Here is a 22,789-nt window from a genome sequence, read left to right as displayed (position 1 = left end):
CTGCTGCAAGCTCCTAGGGAAGGTGCTGGCGCTGCTCAAGCAGCAGAGGACAGCGGGTCGCTACTGAAGCCGTGGCATTGGCTTCTGGACAAATATGGGTGATCCTCTATTTAGACTGAAAATTGTAGTCCCTACCTGAGTGAAAACAAAATAAACCACAGTAAGTCCCTTCTGGCCAGTGTTTGCATGGGAAGTCTAGTGGATCAAGTGAATGTGTTTATTTTGTGAGCAGTGCAGCATGCTTTCGACCTCATGGCAAGATTGGACTTTTGTTGGTTGGTTGTTTTAGTAACACATAAATGCGTTTAACAGTGAGGTATGGCATACTATAATCCTATGCGTGTTTTTACTGCTATGCCCTATTGGCAATTATAGTACAGCTGGTGCTTGCTACAAGGTCTGAATTCCCTATCTGGAGGTTAGGGATTCTTTCTGTTGGTTCAGGCAGCATTTAACATTTTGGTGCTTCAGCTTAGTGATAGAGAACGATGCCACTGTGCTTGGCAAAGAGTGAAATATTTAGTAAGGAGAAAAACCAGAACAGACACAGTCCCTTATTAAGACATATCATGACAGTGAAACTCCAGTCAGTCAGTCCTGAGTGAACAAGTGTTTGATGGAGCAGAAAGTTAAACCCTGTATTCAGACCCTCAGGTGTCTCAGCTCTTACCTCTGCAGTGTTCTTAACACAGATATGCAGGATCATACTGATCAGATGCCCAGGTAGCAGAATGTTTTGTCCTGCAGACATAGCATGGTGGTCCTCTGGTCTGTGGCCACACAGCTTTCTGCACTGTTGTATTGTTCCAGTTGCTTTGAAAATTCATTCTCCTTAGAGTTCCTTATTGGGCAGTATTCTCATTTCCCATATCTGGGCTATATGCCATCATAGCAGCTAGAAATTAATCAGCCCTTGGAGCATTAACTACTACCCCCACAAGCATCTGGGGTCATTACTTAAGGGGATAGATGTTGCTGCAGAGTGGGCATCTGGTCCCCAGTCCCTTCTAATGGACTCAATGCATACCATCAACACGGAATTTTTTGTTTGGTTTTTGTTTTTCCAGACATGGTTTCTCTGTGTAACCCTGGCTGTCCTGGAACTCACTTTGTAGATCAGGTTGGCCTTGAATTTACTGATGTTTGCCTGCCTGCACCTCCTGAGTGCTGGAGTAAAGGCATGTACCCCTTCATATACACCATTTGTTGGGGAAGTCCCTGGAGAGTGCCTTGCAGTGGAGATAAGGCTTGGTCGGCACTGAAGTTCTGTTCTGTTCTCTGCCCCTGTAATGGCTCAGGGACATTCACTGAACATGAAACTCTTCCTCCCAGCCTGTTTAAATAATTCTCTACCTGTCCTCTAGACCTTGAAGGATCTCAAGAAGCTGAAGTTAACATTCAGGTTTTTTTTTTTTAACAGATTAAAACAAACAAACAAACAAAAAATAAATTGAAGTTTCTCAGCCCAAAGTAAATCCACTGTCATTTTACTGAATTTCCAATACATCTATTCTTGGAGTCTTTTTTTTAATTAATTAATTAATTTATTTATTTCTAAGATTTATTTATTTAATGTGTGTGAATACACTGTCACTGTCTTCAGACACACCAGAAGAGGGCATCGGATCCCCATTACAGATGGTTGTGAGCCACCATGTGGTTGCTGGGAATTGAACTCAGGACCTCTGGAAGAGCAGTCTCTCCAGCTGTCTTGATTGGCGTCTTTTATATTTACTAATTGAGATCACTATTTCCCATTTGTCTTAGGGTTTTATTGCTGTGAAGAGACACCATGACCAAGACAACTTTTATAGAGGAAAACATTTAATTGGGGCTGGCTTACAGTTTCAGTGATCTAGTCTATTATCACCAGACCAGAGGAAAGTATGGCAGCATCCAGACAGAAACAAGTGCTAGAGAAGGAGCTGAGAGTTCTACATCTTTATCCAGGAAACTCCATCCTACATTGGGGTGAACTTGAGCATATAAGACTTCAAAGCCCACCCCCACAATGATAAGGTCACACCTACCCTAACAAGGTCACACCTCCTAATAGTGCCACTTCCTATGGGCCAAGCATTCAAACACATGAGTCTATGTGGGCCATACCTATTCAAACTATACCCTTTTTCAATTGATTATACTACTGTATAGGCTTACAAGTTAAAAATATAAAAGCTACAGAGATGGCTGGCAGTTGAGAGCACTTGCTGTTTTTGCAGAGAGGATCCAGGTTCAGTTCTTAGCACCCACAGAGTGGTTGTCTTCTGGCCTTAGGAACCAGGCCTGACATGCAATTAAAATTAAATTAATCAGGGCTGGAGAGATGGCTCAGCGGTTAAGAGCACTGACTGCTCTTCCAGAGGTCCTGAGTTCAATTCCCAGCAACCACATGGTGGCTCATAACCACCTGTAATGAGATTTGGTGCCCTCTTCTGGTGTGTTTAAAGATAGTTACAGTGTACTTACATATAAGTAAATAAATCAAAAAAAATTAAATTAATCGCATATATTCATTCATACACACACACACACACATACACCTACCAATGAAAATGTATGAGGAAGAAGATATTTATGAAATGATTGATCAGCATTGTGTAGAGCTGCCCTTGCTGTCCTCCAGGTGGGTCTTATGGAGACCTTCTCCTTGGATTTGAGTATCTTGTCAGTATCTACCTATACTGTATTATATTTTCCTTTCATAGCTTAACCGATTCTGTTTTGTTTTAAGAAGGGAAAGGAAAGGAGTCTTACCACGTTGCCCAAGCTAGACAGAAACCTTTGGCCTCTAGCAATTCTCTCTCTCTCTCTCTTTTTTTTAAAATATATACTTATTTATTTTATGTATAAGTACACTATAACTGTCTTCAGACACACCAGAAGAGGGTATCAGATCTCATTACAGATGGTTGTGAGCCACCATGTGGTTGCTGGGATTTGAACTCAGGACCTTGGGAAGAGCAGTCAGTGCTCTTAACCACTGAGCCATCTCTCCAGTCCCTAGCAATTCTCTTTTATCAGCTACCCAAGTAGCTGTGGCAGTAGACTCTTGGCACTCTTCCCTGTTTGCCAACTGGTGTGTCTGTGTGTGTGTGTGTGTGTGTGTGTGTGTGTGTGAGAGAGAGAGAGAGAGAGAGAGAGAGAGAGAGAGAGAGAGAGAGAGAGAGAGAGATCTGTTATTATCTCTTGTGTCTGTATGTGTATGTATCTGTTATGTGTATATCTATTAGGTGTGTGTATATGAATCTGTTGTTGTGTGTGTATCTGTTATATGAGTGTGTATCTCTGTGTGTGTCTGTTATGTATGCGTGAGTACCTATAGAGACTAGAAGTTGGAATCAGAGGTGGTGATTGTGAGCCAATGTGGGTGCTGGGAACCCAACTTTCATCCTTTCTAAGAGCAACAAGTGCCCTTTACCACCGAGCTATTGTCTTTCTAGCCCCTAACTACTTATTTCACTGCTTTGCAGTGTGTCTCACTTGCTCTTTCTCAGTGCTCTCAGTTGTCATACTGAAAGGTCTCCTATTTAGAGAGCAGAAAGTAGAGAACTATTTTCTTTCATTTCTAATCAGAATCAGTCTTTCTCCAATTTGCCTCCAGAAGTGCAGGTAGCAGCAGCTGCCCACAGTGGTATTAAGAGGTGGGAAGCTGCTGGGGAAATTTCCATGCCAAAGGAGCCTACCTGCAGGACTCCCCATCCCTTGCTGGGTTTTGTTATTTAGTCTTGCATAAGTTTTCAACCCTCTAGCCTCAGTTTATGGGCCACAGTATGTATGTGGAGTTCAGAGACATCTTGCTGGAGTCTGTTGTTATCTTTCCTAATGCAAGTCCTGAGGATTGAACTCAGATCAGCAAAGCCTGTACTCACTGAACTGTCTCACTAACTTTCTGTGTATCACATTTGCACTTGTGTTTCCGTGGACATTGTAGCATATAGTGGGTTAGTACTGCCATTATCGTGTAATCTTTCTTGGACAGGCAGGGAATGATTCAGAATAGCCATAGTTTAAGGCAAGCTATTACATCATCAGAGAATGACCTTTCACTTCAGTGCTCTCCCTGGAGTGGGAAGGATTCCATGTCTGATGAAGGTTATGGATGTCAGTTCTGTCTTTTGTGTGGATTAGAGGTATTCTTTAGTGTGACATTGGTGGCTAAAGCTTACTACTCTGTGGCCAACTCACGCACCGAGTGTTTAATTCTCCTCCAGAAGCTCAGGGTGACAGCAATTGCACACAGCAGTATAGGAGATAGGAATGTTTACTTTGGTTCAGCTCTGCAGCCAGTTAGCCATAGCATTAGGGTTAATCTCACACTTGTGGGGCTCTCTCTAGAGCCTCTGTGCCAACTCATGCACAGATCTGATTTCTGTGTTCTCCCTGCTTTGGGGGCTGTTTAGTTTTCTGCAGCCCACATGTGAAGGTTGAAGGAAGTGTTGTTAGTAATTCACATGAAAGTGGCTTCTGTCAAATACTGGGAAGGCAAGTCTGACAGGTCAAGACTGACTCTGTTTTCAGGAGAGGTTTGGATGTTGTACCTGAGGATGAAACTTTCTAACTATTTTTTTTAAAAGATTTATTTATTGTGTGTGAGTACACTGTAGCTGTCTTCAGACACATCAGAAGAGGACATCAGATTCCATTATAGATGGTTGAGCGCCATCATGTGGTTGTTGAGAATTGAACTCAGGACCTCAGGAAGATTAGTCAGCGCTCTTAACCGCTGAGCCATCCCTCCAGCCCCACTTTCTCCCTTTTTATTACCAAATCTTACTCTTTGACAGTATCATTCACGTGCACAGTGCAGTCTGGTTGCTTTCCCCTCTACCCTCTCATCTTCTTCTGTCCCCTGCCAGCTCCTCTTCTTTCCCTTCCATATCCATGACTTGTTCTCTTTTGTGACACACAGAGTTTAATTAGAACGGTCTCAGTGACCTTGCATTTGGAGCTGTACATTAGCATCTAGTGGACTCACCAGTGGCTGACAGATGGTGTTAACACCTCCTTTAGTTGCCAGTAGTTCAACAGTAAATGGTAGGGCCTTCTGAGCCTGGCTCCTATCCGCAGTTGACTGTAAGACAGCCCTGGTGTGTATGGCCCAGTAGGTGCAGCAGCTGTGACTTCATGATTGCCTCTCTGTGTCCTTTCCAGGAGCTAGGGCTCTGCAGCCTTCTTCCTGTCTTCTGACTCTTTCTATATTCATTCCAACCCCTCTTCTGAAATCTTCCCTGAGCCTTAAGGGGTTTGTCTAGATGTCTTGCTGAGTGCTGACCATTCACCGTCCTTCATGCAGAGAATTGCATGCAGCGATGATTCTCCATATTTCCCTGTGTTTGCTACAAAGAACTTAAGGAGGGGAGTGTAAACAGTGGACTCACCTCCAGGTCTTTTTCTACTCCACTGAGGGTTAATCCAGTGGGCACGCCATGGACCCAGCAAGGGACTCACTCTCAGAAAGGCATGTTCGCCTCTAGATAATGTACTTTTCCTTTCCAGAATTTCTTTCCACTCCTCATGAGCTGCCATGATGTGTGGCCAGGTCTGCCAGCCATTCCTTACAAAGGCATACTTGTTTCTTTTTCTTCTGGTCTTTTTCTTTCAGATGCTGACTAGAGCCCAGGTATGCTCTCCTCCCCACTCCCCAGCTGAGAACCGAACCCAGGGCCTTGCACTTGCTAGGCAAGCGCTCTACCACTGAGCTAAATCCCCAACCCCCCAAGTATGCTCTTAAACATTAACTAATGCTATGTCCTTCCTTGCTCTTTCTAAAGCTTTCTTCCCTGTCATGTGGCTGCCTGCTGCCAGGTGGCTGGCCTCCATGCTACCTGTCTCAGACACGTGACTTTTCCTTCTCTTCTTCATTTCTCCCCTTCCTTTGCTGGCAGCTGGGAGGTGTATAGCTTGCCTGCCCTGGGGCTTTCTTCTTAAACTGTGATAACTTGTCCTCGGATTCTCTTTGAGTCTGGTTTTCGCTCTTGAGCACTCAGGAGACAGAGACGGGGATTTCTGTGAGGTTGAGGTCAGCCTGGTCTACATAGTGAGTACCAGGCCAGCTAGGGATATATAGTGAGACCCTGTTTTGGAAAAACAAACAAAAACCAGCAAAAAAATTGTCACCACCAAAAGAGACTCTTGACACCTTTACCCCCGCAGCCAGTTAACTTTGATTATGGTTTTGTTTATGTATAGCAATGAACCTCTTACAATTCAACTTCCTCTCCTTTTCCTTCTTCTTTTTTTTTTTTTTTTTTTTTTTGGAAAGGGTCTATATGTAGCACTGGCTGGCCTGGGATTTCCTCTACAAGAGCAACAAGTGCTTAACTACTGAGCCAGCCATCTCACCAGCTCGGATACATATTTCTTAAAGTTGCTTTTTTCCCCCAGAATTTAAACCTTTTTTTATTTGATGGGTATGCTTGTTTTGCCTACATATCTATATCTATATCTATCTATCTCTATCTCTATCTCTATATCTATCTCTATATCTATATCTATCTCTGTATCTATCTCTATCTATATATCTATATATCTATCTATATCTATATCAATATATCTATCTATATCTATATATCTATCTATATCTATATATCTATCTATATCTATACTATATCTATATACCATGTGTGCGTAGTACTGAGGAGTTTAAAAGAAGACATTGAATCCCCTGGCACTGGAGTTCCTAACATGAAAGCCACCAAGTGGTTGCAGGGAATAAAACCCAGGTCCTCTCTGTAAGAGCAGTTAGTACTCTTAATATCTGAACTACTTTTCAGCCCCAATTTGTAATTTTCCAAATTTATGACTGTATATATATATGTTGTGGAAAATATCTTAATCCAGGGTTTCTACCCTACCTTTGACCAATTGGTTCCCAGGTAAATGACACACAACATTTATATTTATCAGTGATAATCAGCACAGTAGCTGGGCAGATGTCTATTCTCTATGCTATTGTGCCTATTTCCCAGCCGATAATCCCTCTGTATGATTTGGCATGTTTCATCTTTGCTGCTCTTAACTCCAACTAGCCAATCAGCATGGCCATTATTTTAAGATTCTTACCCCATGGCAGCTTCTTCCTCTCCATATTCCTTTTTCCCACCTTGTGACTTTCCGACTCTAAGTCTGGGAACCCTAAATCCTGCCTTTTTCTCTTCTGCCCAACTCTTGCTGTCAGTATCTTTATTTATCAATCAGGGATAATTTGGAGGCAAGGTCACCTAGCATCACCTGGGTCTATTTGTGCTCTGTGGGAGCATCCAATACTTAGCGTAGCAAAAGACCAAACCTCAACAAATGTGTCAGTGATGTGCATGTGAGTGTTTGCCACAGTGTGATTGTGAAGCTCCTCTGTGTGGTATCCTTTCTCTCCTTCCACCTTAGAATCAGACTCAGGCCACCTGGCTTGTAAGGCAAACACCTTAACCTATTGTGCCATCTTGTTGGTCTGAAGTGAATATTTTTGTTTTATTTTTAATTTGACTTTCAGAATTGGGGAAACTATGTAAATCTACTAAAAGGAGAACTGGAAATTATATAAAGTCTAAAACTTTCCCTGCCATGAACTTGCGAACCGTGCCAGGCTCTTGGTGGAAGGTACAATGATGGCTGCCCAGTGATCTCAGATGTGCAGTGCTATGTGCTGCTTTGTCACTTTCTCGCACTGTGGGAACCTTGGTTCATGTGGGTGACATAACTGATAAAAGCACAGTAGTGGACATTAGCTTATATTGGTGATTTCTTAGTTGTAGGATTTGCTTTATTATCCTGGAGGCCCGCACAAACTCTCAAGCCACTGACTATAGACTTTTCTTTTTCTTACAGTAACAGAACAAAGTTCTTCTACCAATGGTTTATATGTGAGCTAATCATACCCTACATGCCTTTGAGTGCTTGAGAATAATGTGCCTTAATTGCAGGTCACCGAAGCCAAACTAACTGCATGTTGAGCACTTAGATTGCCTTTTTAATCTGCTGTATAATGGCTCCTCGAACAGGAGCACACAATACATTGTTACCCAAGTAGGGCTTGTTAATATCATCGCAGACTGAACAGAAAGCTGGATTTTGTTCATAATCTAGCAAACAAAGGAAAAGAAAGCTATTGCAGACAGATATAATTAACAAGTAATTTTTTTTAAGTTTACTTTTTTTTAATTGGATTTTTTTTATTCTCATTTCAAATGTTATTCTCTTTCCCAGCTTCCCAGACATAATTCCCCTGTGCCATCCTCCTCCCCTTCTTCTGTACAGGTGTTCCCCTCCCCAACCCCCCCTCTGCACACACACCCACCCCCGACACATTCCCCTAAGCTGGGGAGGCCAGCCTTGGCACCACCCAGGGCTACTCCTTCCATTGGTGCTCTACAAGACTATCTTCTGCTATATATGCAGTTACAGCCGTGAGCCAGTCCATGGATAGTCTTTGGAGAGTGATTTAGACCCTGGGGAGCTATGGTTGGTTGGTATTGTTGTTCTTACGGGGTTGCAAGCCCCTTCAGCTCTTTCAATCCTTTCTCTAACTCCTCCAATGGTGATCTCATTCTCACTTCAATGGTGTGCTGCTAGCATTCGCCTCTGAATTTGATGTGCTCTGGCTGTGTCCCTCAGGAGAGAGCTATATCTAGCTCCTGTCAGCATGTACTACTTCTTAACTTCATTAATATTGTCTAGTTTTGGTGATATATATATATGCTGTATACCCATGTCAGGCAGGCTCTGAATGGCCTTTAGTCTCTGCTCCAAACTTTGCCTCCATATCCCTTCCTATGTATATTTTTGTTCCCCATTTTAAGAAAGAGTAAACTTGGTCATCCTTCTTCTTGATCTTCATGTGGTCTGTGGATTGTATCTTCGGTAATTCAAGCTTTTGTGCTAATATCCATTTATCAGTGAGTGCATACCATGTATGTTTTTCTGTGACTGGGTTAGCTCACTCAGGATGCTATTTTCTAATTCAATCTATTTGCCTATGAATTTCATGAAGTCATTGTTTTTGATAACTGAGTAGTACTCCATTGTATAGATGTACCACATTTTCTGTATCCATTCCTCTGTTGAAGGGCATCTGGGTTCTTTCCAGCTTCTGGCTATTATAAATAAGGCTGCTATGAACATAATGGAGCATGTGTCCTTGTTACATGTTGGAACATTTTTTGCATCTGTGCCCAGGAGAGGTATAGCTGGGTCCTCAGGTAGTGGAATGTTCAACTTTCTGAGGAACCTCCAGACTGATTTCCATAGTAGTTGTACCAGCTTGCAATCCCACCAATAATGGAGGAGTGTTCCACTTTCTCCACATCCTCACCAGAATCTACTGTCACCTGAGTTTTTGATCTTAGCCATTCTGACTGGTGTGAGGTGGAATTTCAGGGTTGCTTTGATTTGCATTTCCCTGATGACTAAGGATGTTGAACATTTCTTTAGGTGCTTTTTGGCCATCCGATAATCCTCAGCTGAGAATGTTTCGTTTAGCTCTGTACCCCATTTTTTTTCTTCTTTTTTTTCGGAGCTGGGGACCAAACCCAGGGCCTTGCGCTTGCTAGGCAAGCGCTTCACCACTGAGCTAAATCTCCAACCCCTGTTATTTGGCTCTCTGGAGTCTAACTTTTTGAGTTCTTTCAGATGTAGGATTGGTAAAGATCTTTTTCCAATCTGTTGGATGCTATTTTGTTCTAATGACAATGTCCTTTGACTTACAGAAGCTGTGCATTTTATGAGGTCCCATTTCTCGATTCTTGATCTTAGAGCATAAGCCATTCGTGTTTTGTTCAGGAAGTTTTTCCCAGTGCCCATGTAATTGAGACTCTTCCCCACTTTTTCTTGTATTAGTTTGAGTGTTTCTGGAGAACCTTTGTGGAGAACCTTGATCCACTTGGACTTGATTTTTGTCAGGGTGACAAGAATGGATCAATTTGCATCTTCTACAGACTGACTGCCAGTGAAACCAATACCATTTGTTGAAAATGCTGTCGTATTCCACTGGGTAGTTTTAGCTCCTTTGTCAAAGATCAAGTGACCATAGGTGTGTGGGTTCATTTCTGGGTCTTCAGTTCTACTTCAGTGGTCTACTTGCCTGTCTCTGCACCAATACCACACAGTTTTTATCACTATTGCTCTGTAATACTGCTTGAGGTCAAGGATGGTGATTCCCCACAGAAGTTCTTTTATTGTTGAGAATAGTTTTTGCTATCCTGGGTTTATTTTTGCTTTTCCAAATGAATCTGCAAATTGCTCTTTCTAATTCTATGAAGAATTGAGTTGCAATTTTGATAGAGATTGTATTGAATCTGTACCTTGCGTTTCGCAAAATGGCCATTTTTACTATATTAATCCTGCCAATCCATGAGCATGGGAGATCTTTCCACCTTCTGAGATCTTCAATTTCTTTCTTCAGAGACTTGAAGTTCTTGTCATACAGATCTTTCTCTTGCTTGGTTAAAGTCACACCGAGGTATTTTATATTATTTGGAACTATTATGAAGGGTGTCGTTTCCCTAATTTCTTTCTCGGCTTGTTTCTCTCTTGTGTAGAGGAAGGCTACTGATTTATTTGAGTTAATTTTATACCCAGCCACTTTGCTGAAGGTGTTTATCAGCTTTAGTAGTTCTCTGGTGGAACTTTTGGGATCACTTAAATATACTATCATATCATCTGCAAACAGTGATATTTTGACTTCTTCCTTTTCAATTTATATCCCTTTGACCTCTTTTTGTTGTCTAATTGCTCTGGCTAGGACTTCAAGTACTATATTGAATAGGTAGTGAGAGAGTGGGCAGCCTTGTCTAGTCCCTGATTTTAGTGTGATTGCTGCAAGTTTCTCTCCATTTAGTTTGATATAGGCTACTGCTGCATATTGCTTTTACTGTGTTTAGGTATGCACCTTGAATTCCTTATGTTTCCAGGACTTTTATCATGAAGGGGTGTTGAATTTTGTCAAATGCTTTCTCACCATCTAGTAAAATGATCGTGTGTGTGTGTTTTTTTTTCCCTTGAGTTTGTTAATATAGTGGATTATGTTGGTGGATTTCCGTATATTGAACCATCCTTGCATCCATGGGATGAAGCCTACTTGATCATGGTGAATGATCATTTTGATGTGTTCTTGGATTTGGTTTGCGAAAATTTTATTGAGTGTTTTTACATCGATATTCATGAGAGAAATTGGTCTGAAATTCTCTTTCTTTATAGGATCTGTGTGTAGTTTAGGTATAATTGTAATTGTGACTTCATAGAAGGAATTGGGTAGTGTTCCTTCTGTTTCTATTTTGTGGACTAGTTTGCAGAGTATTGGTATTAGGTCTTCTTTGAAGGTCTGATAGAGTTCTGCAGTAAACCTATCTGAACCTGGGATGTTTTTGGTTAGGAGACTTTTAATGACTGCTTCTATTTCCTTAGGGGTTATGGGACTGTTTAGATGGTTTATCTAATTGTAATTTAACTTTGTTACCAGAGGAAAACTACACCCTAGAAAAAGCAAGAATGTAATCCTCTTGCAACAAACCCAAAAGAAAATAGCCAGCAAACATAATTCCACTTCTACCCACAAAAATAACAGGAAACAATCACTGTTGCTTAATATCTTACCTATCAATGGACTCAATTTCCTAATAAAAAGACATAGACTAACAGACTGGATACGTAAAGAGGACCCAACATTTTGCTGCATATAGGAAACGCATCTCAGTGACAAAGACAGACACTACCTAAGAGTGAAAGGCTGGGAAAAAAATGTTCCGAGCAAATGGTCCGAAGAAACAAGCTGGAGTAGCCATTCTAATATCAAATAAAATTGACTTTCAACCAAAAGTTATCAAAAAAGATAAGGAAGGACACTTTATACCCATCAAAGAAAAAAATCTACCAAGATTTACTCTCAATTCTGAATATCTATGTTCCAAATGCAAGGGCACCCACATTTATAAAAGAAACTTTACTAAAGCTCAAAGCATACATTACACCACACACAATAATACTAGGAGACTTCAACACACCTTTTATCAATGGACAGGTCATGGAAACAGAAACTAAATGGAGACAGAGTGAAACTAACAGAAATTATGAACCAAATGGATTTATGAACCAAATGAACATCTATAGAACATTTCATCCTAAAACAAAAGAATATACCTTCTTCTCAGCACCTTATGGTACCGTCTCAAAAATTGACCACATAATTGGTCACAAAACAGGCCTCAATAGATACAAGGAGATTGAAATAATCCCATTCATCCTATCAGATCACCACAGACTAAGGCTGGTCTTCAGTAAGAACAAAAATGACAGAAAGCCCACATGTACATGGAAGCTGAACAATGCTCTACTCAATGACAACTGGGTCAAGGAAGAAATGAAAGAAATTAAAGACTTTTTAGAATTTAATGAAAATGAAGGCACAACATACCCAGACTTTTCAATTTATTAAAAAGTAAAGAATAAAAATAAATTAATTCCATCTTCCCCTCACAAATTCGACTGTATAGATACCTTTTTGTATGTTGGTGAAGAGTTAGTACTTGCTCTCTGGACTGTCTGGTAGGACAGAGTTCTTTCACCTTGTCCTTAATGATTTCAGTAATCTAGTTGGCATTGTTGAGAGACTACTGAGTACCAGGAACTGTTTTAAGTGTTGGAGATATCACAATTTGTATTTTTATCTTTATAATAAATATTTATCTAAAAAGAAAAAAATCTCTGAAGTAAATTTTAAGAATTCTTCAATTTTCTTATTTTAGAAATAGAATAATGTAAATGTGTTTGTTACTTTTCTATTGCTGTTACAAGATGCTATGACCTGGGAAACTTAGAGAAGAAAGTATTTTATTGGGCTAAGGATTTCAGAGGGTTAGAGTTCATAAGGTTTTGAAATGTCTAAGTCTGTGAAGGCTGTTCTCATTCAAACAACCACAGTAAGAAGTAGCTTCTACTAACATTTTAATAGATGCTTTAAAAAAGAAGGGAAGGAGGGAGGGAGGGAGGGAGGGAGGGAAAGAAGAAAAATTATTTTGTGAACTATTTGTTTACTTGCTTGTTTTCATTTGGTAGGTTATTTCTTATGAGAGTCATGGATATTCCCTATTTAAACTTGGAAGGGCCAGACTGTAAGTATATTTTGATTTCCTCATTGTATCTTTTATTTAGAGTATGGTCTGAAGGGGATAACAGGAAAAAGAGCACTGGAAAGACTTTTACTTAAAAATGAGCAGTAGTTTGTGTTTGGAAGAGATTGCATAATTAAAGTTCATGAGACCCTTGGGCCATCATTAACCATGATTTATATTTTCAAGGCTATGATATACCTATATATCTGTATCTATCTATATACATATTCATTGTTTCATTCCTCCTAAAGTTGAATAATTTTCAATACATATTCCAATATAGTTTTTCCATTTTTTTATTGGATTTTTTAATTTACATTTCAAATGTTATCCCTTTCCTGGTTTCCTGTCCATAAACTTCCTATCCCATCCCCCCCCTCTTCTATGAGGGCCAATACATATATTTTAATATATACTATGTTAGTAGTTCGTTTTACTCTGTTTTCTAGTTACATACATATATATTTAAATTTATCAAGTTGATTTTTTTTTAAATTGCCATCAATCAAATTGTTGTGGATTACCTAACAGAAGAACAGCCTGCTACTGCCTGAGTGTGGCAATGCACACCTGGTTCCTAGCCCTTGGAAACAGAGTTAGGATTCCTATGTCCTTTCATCAGCCATGTCTACATAGTAGTAAGAATTCTACTGATCCTCTTAGGAGTTGATCTATGATAATTCCACAAGGTAGTGTGGACTTATTTAGTGAAAGAATCTGTGCTTGCAAAGTATGGTAATGTACTCTTGTAATCCTAACACCCTATAGGCTAAGACAATCAAAAAATTCCCTGATTTGACTTGCTTCCTTGCCAGTAGTCAACCTTGGTTGTTGTTCGTCAGGAGCTGTCCACCTTGAATTTTGAGTGTCTACTTGGAGCTCACTGATTAGGTTAGACGGGTTAGCCAGAGTTCTAGGGAGAAATCCCTTCCTGTTTCCCCCTCCCCGGCACTAACAATTGGAACCCATTCCTCCACATCTACCTGTTTTCGTGGGGGTTCCGAGGATCAGACTCAGATCTTGTCCCTGTGTAGCAAGCAGCTTCCTAAGGGAGCTATTCCCTTAGCCAGTACTTAGATTGCTTTTCCACTGTCACCCTTTTGTGATTTTGTGTCTTGTAGTGCAGCCTAAGCGGGATCATGTTCTCCATGTGACCTTCCCTAAAGAATGGAAAACCAGTGACCTGTACCAGCTCTTCAGTGCCTTTGGTGAGCAAAGAATCTGTGATATTCTTAGTGTAGAGGAGGTTAGAAGGAGATCATGTGAAAGGTTTTAAGTCCATATGTTATATTCTAATGTGCTCTGAGGTGCGTTATATAACCTTTGCCGACCTTTGAGTCCAAGAAAACAGGGAGCCATCACTGTGACTGCCCTTCTTGTGGGCTAGGGAAAGCAAACTTAGACAAGTGGTAAATAATTTTAAGATTAAATCCAGAGAGAATGTCTGTTTTATACTGACAGACAATCTCTGCTTGAAATTAATCAGCAAACACAGATGTATAAGCCAACCAAGACTCCAGATATGCATAACATAGCAGTTCCTCTCATTCTTATAGGTCCTAGGTCACGAGTTAGACATCAGCACAGGGTTTGTGGATGTACAAGTTTATTATTTTAACACATGAAGTACTGAAGCTATTTATTCTCCTTGGAAATTCTTAAATAAAGTGAAGGTGGAAAACTGGTCATAGCGTTGATGCTTAGTAAATACTTGTATATCCTCAAAAGATTTACTATGTAGAGATTTAAGAAAATATTCATATGCTAACGAGATGGCTCAGTGTTTGCTGTGCAAGCTTGGTGATCTGAGTTCAATCCCTGCAAAAGTGGAAGGAGAGAATCAATTCCACAAAGTTGTTCTACTGCCACATGCATGCTGTGGCTTCTGCAGTGTACATAATAGTGGCTGAGTTAGGGTTTCCATTGCTGCAGTGAAACACTGTGACCAAAGCACCGTGGAGAGGAAAGGGTATATTTGTCTTATACTTCTGCCTTGTAGTCCATCATTGAAGGAAGACAGAACAGGAACTCACACAGGGTGGAAACCTAGAGTCAGGAGCTGATGCAAAGACCATGGAGGAGTGCTGCTTACTGGCTCGTTCAGCCTGCTTTTTTTTATAGGATCCAGGACCACAAGCCCAGCCCACTCAAAATGGTCCAGGTACTTCCCCCATCGATCACTAATTAGGAAAATGTCCCACAGGATTGTGGACAGCCTGATCTGATACAGGTGCTCTTTTTCTCCTTCCTTCCTTCCTTCCTTCCTTCCTTCCTCTCTCCCTCCTTTCTTCCCCCTTCCTTCCTTCCTTCTTTCCTTCCTTCTTCCTTCTTTCTTCCTTCTTTGCTCTTCCTCCTCCTCCTCCTCCTTTTTTTGTTTTTGAGACAGGGTTTCCTCTTTCTCTGTGTCGTGCTGGTTGTTCTGGAACTCACTCTGTAGACTTTGAACTTAGAAATCCACCTGCTTCTGCCTCCCAAGAGCTGGGACTAAAGGCATGTGCCACCAATACCCACCTTGGGCATTTTTATTAATTGAGGTTTCCTCCTCTTAGATGACTTTAGCTTGTGTTAAGCTGACATAAAACCATCTAGCACAGTAATGAATAAAACAATATACTTGAATTGTATATGCAGAGGTATAGACATTTAAGAAAATATTAAAATTGTAAAATATTAAAGTATATTTTAATACTTAGATTAAAAGAAGGATATGGAATAGGCTCTTGCTTAATTAACACTATTTTCAAAGCAACATGGAGAAGTCAGATGGAAGTGAAGGAAGACGCATTTACTGCTAGGTATTTTATTATGATTCATTGAAAAAAAATCTATGTGGTTGTTTTGTCTGCATTTCTGTATTAGCACTGTGTGTGTCCAGTGCCCTGGAAGTCAGAGGAGGGCATCGGATCCCCTGAAACTGCAGTTACAGAGCGGTGAGCCTCTGACCCAGGTCCGTTAGAGGGGCAGTCAGTGCTCCTCACTGCAGAGCCACCCTCCGGCCACACCCTGAGTGTCTGGCAGACGTTCTCTTTCTTTTCTAAGCTTTCCTGTCTTTAAAACATGAGCACATGTTACCTCTTGAAAGAAACATTGAATTCTGGAAGTGAAAGCAGGTATATCTCTAGAAAGTTATGTTGCAAATAGTCTCTGCCCTTTGAAACCGTGCCCACCTTTGAATTTAGCCTTCGATAGAGAAGGGCAGTGGCCCTCGGGCTCACTCCTTTTGCAGTGCCTGTTGTCATCTGGCTAAGTCCTGCCCCTATGTAGTCAGGCTTTCAGAACTAAGGTAAGGAAAATGGTTAACCAGGATGTTTTTGTTTTTTAATACACAGCCCTGCATGTGCTTTTCGCTCTCTGGTGCTGTAAGTTCATAGATTTAATGGTCAGACCCGGGGTGATGGCTCTGCACCTCCACGGTGCTTTTTCTAGTAGTCTAGGAACTCATTGAGCTGGGTGGTGGTGTGGTGGTGCAGAGGCAGGAGGATCTCTGTGAGTTCTAGGCAGCCAGGTCTATAGAGCAAGCTTCAGAATAACCTGCACTAGAGCAATGGATCTGGCTAATTTTGGTCTGTGGTTTTGTTTTGGTTTTTTTTTTTTTTAATTCTCTACAATAAAGTTTTGGTAAGTAACACAGACATTAACTGTGTGACCTTGGGCAAGTGTTCTTTGAACAGAAACAATAACTGCAGTAGTGATAACAATATCCTTGTGACTGTGGCATGGCAGTGGGACGGAAGAAGCTGGCCCGGGAAGGCTCAGCAGTGCATCTGTTGAGAAGCTACCTAGGATTGTTCATCCTGAGCGGCAGCTGCCCTGGCAGTGAGTGACAGCTACCGCTGGGAAGCTGCAAGTCAGAGGCTTTTTCAAAATCATTTTCATAGTGAAATGTTTTTTAAAATTCTTAGTCTTTGAAAGCTTTTGAATTCTTTTGAAGACTTGTTCTTTTAAGTTTACTCATTGCTAACTCTGGTCCACTGTATATTCCCAAGAGCAGACGCAGTCCTTATCCTCCCCTTGCCTGCACAGCCCCCTGGGTTCTGCCTGCACACACAGTGTAGTGGCTTCAGGGTAGTGCTTTTTGCTGCCATTTCTCCCTTTAGCCTGTCTGGTTTTCCCTCTCTACATCCTTAATCTTTTAATTGTGTGGGTGTACGTGTGTATGGAGTGCATGTGATCAGAGGACAACGTGTAGAAATCAGTTCTCTGCCTCTCCCATGAGGATTCTGGAAATGGTCAGTCTCGGCTGCAAGCACCCTTAGCCTTCTTTTCCTTGTCGTCCACTCTTATTACCTGGCCTGATCCTAACACCGAGTTTTCCTTCCATCTGTGTTTGTTTATCACATTGCAGAATCTTCATTTTCTTTTTTTTTTTTTTTAAGATTTATTTATTTATTTTAAACATATAAGTAACTGTAGCTGTCTTCAGATGCACCAGAAGAGGGCATCAGATCTCATTACAGATGGTTGTGATCCAACATGTGGTTGCTGGGATTTGAACTCAGGACCTCTGGAAGAGCAGTCGGTGCTCTTACCCGCTGAGCCATCTCTCCAGCCCTAGTCTTCATTTTCAAAGTTCCTGTCTCCCGTGCAGCTTATTTCTGATTGCTATTGGAAGCTCACAATTTATTTGGGCTCAGAGTTGTCGTAGTTTGTAGTTAAAGCCTTTTTGTCTGCCAGGGTCCCCATACAGCACAGGGCATCTTGGATGGAGAGAAGAGCACGGTACTTGTGCATCTGTGTCTGTCAGGTTCACCCTCTTCTTGTACAGCGGGTTTACCTAATGCCCACAGCCTCAGCACTGCGTAGGTAAGAGCCTCTGTCTGCCTTTATGCTCCCGACATCTGAATACCAGATAACAGAGTTTAAGTGTCAACATGGGGCGGGGACAAAATATCCAAACCAGAGCCGTCGTAATGAAGTAACGATAACGACGTTTGCTTTATGTGACCTTGGCATAAGACCAGGTCCTCGCTAATGCCAGCTGTGCTCTAGTAACTCAGTCTTCCCATCCCCATGGTCACTTGTCTTAGAACCGCTCACATTCCCAGTCATCTGCCCCTGCGGCTAGCTGTCACAAATCCCCATAACCCAGTAAAATCAAAATTCTCGAGGCTTGTAATTTATCAATCAGATTTATACCTACAAATTCTCAACCCACAAAACGCCCACGCAATGAACTCAGAGCCAATTGATATTGATACAAGCTGTCCATCTAGATAAGACAACTTGTCCTGTACTATTCCATCCCTTCTATAACATTCATAGCTACTTAAAGACACATGAATCAGGTTCACCCTCTTCTTCCTCCATCTTCTCTGTCCTTCTGTCCTCTCTGTCCCTCAATGCCCCATCTCTAAAACTCTCAGCCCGCTTTCTTTTTTCACTGCCCAATCACGAACTCCAGTCTTACTTTTCACTGACCCTCACCTGCATATCAACAGCAATCTACATGCTTCTTTCTTTTTAACTTTTAAATTTTTTATCACTGTTTTGGGGTGTGTGTGTGTGCGCGCGCGCGCGCGCGCGCGCGCGTGTGTGTGTGTGTGTGTGTGTGTGTGTGTGTGTGTGTAAATTCCAGAGGTTGATGTCAGATGTCTGTCCTAATTAAATAAGTCTCTACCTTATTTTTTTTAGTTAAAATAAGAGTTACTTGTTTATTGTGCAGGCAAACAATAGCATGGCCTAGCATGTGTGTGAAGGCCAGAGGACAGCTTATAAGAATCTACCATGTGAGTCATGGGGCTGGGACTCAGATCATCAGTCTTGGCAGTGAGCACATTCACCACTGTCCCATCTCACTGACCCTCCCACCTGCCTTTTTAGTGTAAGGTCTCTTACCGAACCCAAACCTCACCAGTTTTGCTGGGCCAAAGAATTCCAGGGGTTTACATGCCCACCTCTCCAGCACTGTTTATATGGGCATACTCAGCCATGCTCACCTTTTTATGTGGGTGCTGGAATCAAACTAAGTTCTTTAAGGTCAAGCACTTTTACTGACTGAATCCTCTCCCCATCCCTGTTTTGATTTTAAAACAAATAATGCAAAGGTTTTGTGTTTTGTGTTTCTTGAACGTTTGCATGAGTGTGTGCGTGTATGTGCGTGTGTGGACATACACCTCCTATGTCACTGGAGAGGCCAGAGGAGGAGGTGGAGCATCCTGCTGTGGTACTCTTTATTGAGACAGGATCTTCTGCTGAACCTAAAGCTGTTGTGATGTCTGAGATCCTATGTTAGCAGCCCCTAGTGCTAGAGTGACAGGCCTTTGAGTAAGGTGCTCATGCTTGCATAGCAAGTGCCCTTATGCACTGAGCCACCTCCTAGCCTGTCCTGAAGTTTTAACAGAAACATAGTGGATTGAGAGTTTGCAGTAAGTGGGTAGTGCTGAGATTTCCAGTCTTATATTTCATCCCTCTAGACTACTGAACTACATCAGACTGAGTCTACTGTATGGTTTCTAAGTGCTCAGAGACTCACTTTGTTTTTAATTTACCATTAACAGGTAACATTCAGATATCCTGGATTGATGACACATCAGCCTTCGTTTCTCTCAGCCAACCAGAACAAGTACAAATTGGTTAGTGTCCTGGACATCTGTTTTGTTATTGACAGCTGTGGTTTCAGGCAGCTAGCTGGTTCACTGGCATTTCTGCTTTATTTTTGAGCTTGCCAGTGAAATAAAGGGAAAAATTAATAAGATGAGTTATTGATTCATTAATCTAAAGATACTTAAACTGTGGCTCAAGACCTCATGTAATGTCATGTAACTGAATGTGTGGTTTGAAAATTTGACAATAAAGAAATTCTGAGCATGCAATGATCAAACAATTCAAAACCAATCACTAATGAACTGGAGGCAGCTTTCATCTGAGCATACAGTATGTATGTTCATTCTGAGCATACAGTATGCATGTTCTGTGCAGCATGTGTTCTCCTGTGATACAGCATCCTCATCAATGCCTGAAACACCGTGGATTCCACTTAGCCGTGTTCTGACTGAACTGTTCTAATGTAGAGTGCTCTGCTGACAGAGCATAGTGGATTAATTATGGGAATAACGAGGTCACACTTTCCTACTGTCATTCCTCAGCACCGTGACATTAATTAATACAGCTTCAGGTTGTGTTGTGTTAGATAAGCACATCTATCTCATTAGTATGTAAATTGCTTTTGTCTTAACAAATAACAAAATTATAGGTAATCAAAATGTTTTTCTTTAAAGCAAGACTCTCTTATGTAGATCAGGCTGGCCTTAAATTCACAGAAATTGCCTACCTCTGTGTCCCAAGTGCTGGGATTAAAGGCGTGTATCACCATGTCTGGTTACTAGAGAATTAACTTTGTTTTTTAATGTTTTGTTGTAAACCTACTTAAAACTTGGATGCCATGGAGTTGGATCCCCTAGAGCGGTAGGTTTCTGTGTTGTTTTGAGTCAGGGTTTCCTCTCTATAGCACTGGCTATCCCTGTTGTGAGTCACTATGTGGGTACTGGGGATGGAACCCAGGAGAGCGGCTATGCTTTTCGCCCTCTGCCATCTCCCCGCCCTTCTCTAGTGTACATGCCCACTTGCCCTGGCTCATGCAGTGCCTCAGACAGACCAGATCACCCTAGGCTAGGAGAAGTTCAAGAGAGCAGCACTTGGTCTGTCTCTTCACTTGCTTGTATTCCGTCTTTTCCTAGTGTGCTTGTTCTAAAATAAGTTGCAGGTATGCTTTGAGAATATGAAGTAGTGAGATTGAAGCAGGGAATGTGGGTCCCTCTGAAGCCTTCATTGGCCTGTTCATCTTGTATTATTCCTGTTTAGCCGTGAGTAGCTGTGATTTACCCATGCCATTAAACTTGTCAAATGTCTTTTTACAAGAAAACTGAACGATGATTCATTTACTTTCCTGAAAGATGGATCACTGCAACTTTTGTTGATTCTTACATAATTTTGACATTAATTCTGCTGTCATTTTTCTTTAATGTTTGTTTATTCAATTTTCTTCTCTTTCTCTTTATGTATATGAGGATTTTGCCTGCTTGTGTGTCTGTGTACTTCATACAGACCTAGTGCCTTTGGAGGCCAGAAGACAGCATTAGGCTCCCTGGACTGGAGTTGCAGATGTTTGTGAACCACCTCATAGGTGTCGAGAGTTGAACCTAAGTCCTCTGCAAGAGCAGCTTGGTTTTTGTTTGTTTGTTTGTTTGTTTTTTGTTTTTTTTTCCTGCTATTTGATTTTTTTAAGACAGTTTCTCTGTGTAACCCTGACTGTTCTGGAATTCACTCTGTAAACCCAAGTGGCTTCGAACTCAGAGATCTGCCTGCCTGTGCCTTCTGAAGTGCTGGGACTAAAGGCATGCTGATCACCGTGCCAGGGCTTGTCCGTTTGCTTTTTATTTTAAGTGCCAAATACTAGCATAATGTAACTGATGCTGTAATGTGTTAAAACTTTGAACTTCTACATATGCAAATTCAGATCTAAATAGTTTGATTTTTGTTGTTGTTGCTATTGAATTTTTCACTATCTCAGGGATACAGGCTGTGTTGCAGGAGTAAAAATTTAGACTTTGGTGTCAGTACTACTCAACCATATACAGTGCGTGATGCCAGCATGCTGTATAACCTGCTAAGTTCTGTTCATCTCTGTGTAGTAAGAATGATAGCATGGACTTGGTTGGACTGTTGTGAACATAGTTATAGCTGCCATTTACTAGCTTGGTGATCTGTATTCTGGCTACTCGATAGCAGTGATGTTTCAGTAGGAGGTGTTTCTCAAAAAGATCTGACACCAAAGAGCACATAAGATATGAGTGTAAAGGATGCTGCCTGTTGTGTGTGTTTACTTTTGCTTTGACATTTGCTATCCATTTCCTAGTCTGTTAACAGATGATTTGGAATACAAAGAGTTCAGCCTGTTAGAGCATGATGATGCCTTCAGTGGGGATCAGGTACCTGAGCGGCAGGCTATGGAGAGGCTGCAGTATGAATGAAGGGAAAGCAAGGAGAACTCTGTCTTGCAGTGTGGCTGCACCCGCTCTGCTCAGTGCTTTCTCCATCAGTGACCTGCAGGCCTTGCAGCAGGAATGTCCAGGCTCTCAGTGGGCTGACTGATGGCAGCCCAGTCATTGGTCAATATGTATCCTTGTAGAGTCACAAAAACTTTTGGTTTTCAGGTTTCCAATCTGACAGGGTCATGATTACAGTCTCTTCATAGGTGGCTACAAAGCTGCACCAAGGTCACATCAGCTAAGTCTTGACAAATGGTTGTGGGTTTTAAAATGTCTAATTCTGGTTCTTTCTGTTGGCCATAATGATGAGACTGTGTAGAGATGTTTTAAAACTGTAGAGTATCAGTTAGTGGTATTTCACTAAAACGACAGCATAATTTGGTCATTCATGTCTATGGTTTAAAAGTGTTTTGTTTGTTTGTTTTTTAAAATACTATTTTGTTGCCAAATAATGATTGTTCCTTCCTTACTAGAAAATTCTTTGAAAGCCAACTTTAAGAAAATGTTTATTCTATTTTAATTAGTGTGTGTGTGTGTGTGTGTGTGTGTGTGTGTGTGTGTGTGTGTGTGTGTTACATGTGCACATATGCATATGGTGTCTGAAGAAGCCAGAGGAGGGTGTTGGATTTCCTCAAGCTGGAGTTCATGTAATTGTGAGTCACCTGACTGAGCATTGAAAAACCAAACCTGGGTTTTCTG

General features: G+C 41.3%; 1 protein-coding gene across 4 annotated transcripts in view; it reads left to right on the top strand.

The window, feature by feature from the left end:
• Positions 1-22,789, top strand: part of Parn (poly(A)-specific ribonuclease) — a 129,900-nt gene that overhangs the window by 54,512 nt on the left and 52,599 nt on the right. For 3 of the 4 annotated variants that reach the window (XM_032911807.1, XM_032911805.1, XM_032911804.1), the window contains exons 19-21: positions 13,048-13,103; positions 14,225-14,311; positions 19,601-19,675. In XM_032911807.1, coding sequence (XP_032767698.1) covers positions 13,048-13,103; positions 14,225-14,311; positions 19,601-19,675 — 218 coding nt within the window. The remainder of the gene's footprint in view (positions 1-13,047; positions 13,104-14,224; positions 14,312-19,600; positions 19,676-22,789) is intronic. The other variant, XM_032911806.1, reaches the window with a different exon arrangement.

The sequence above is a fragment of the Rattus rattus genome, chromosome 9 (assembly GCF_011064425.1).
Source record: "Rattus rattus isolate New Zealand chromosome 9, Rrattus_CSIRO_v1, whole genome shotgun sequence".
Taxonomy (NCBI): domain Eukaryota; kingdom Metazoa; phylum Chordata; class Mammalia; order Rodentia; family Muridae; genus Rattus; species Rattus rattus.
The sequence above is the reverse complement of the archived record's forward strand: the minus strand, read 5'-3'. Positions and strand labels throughout refer to the sequence as shown.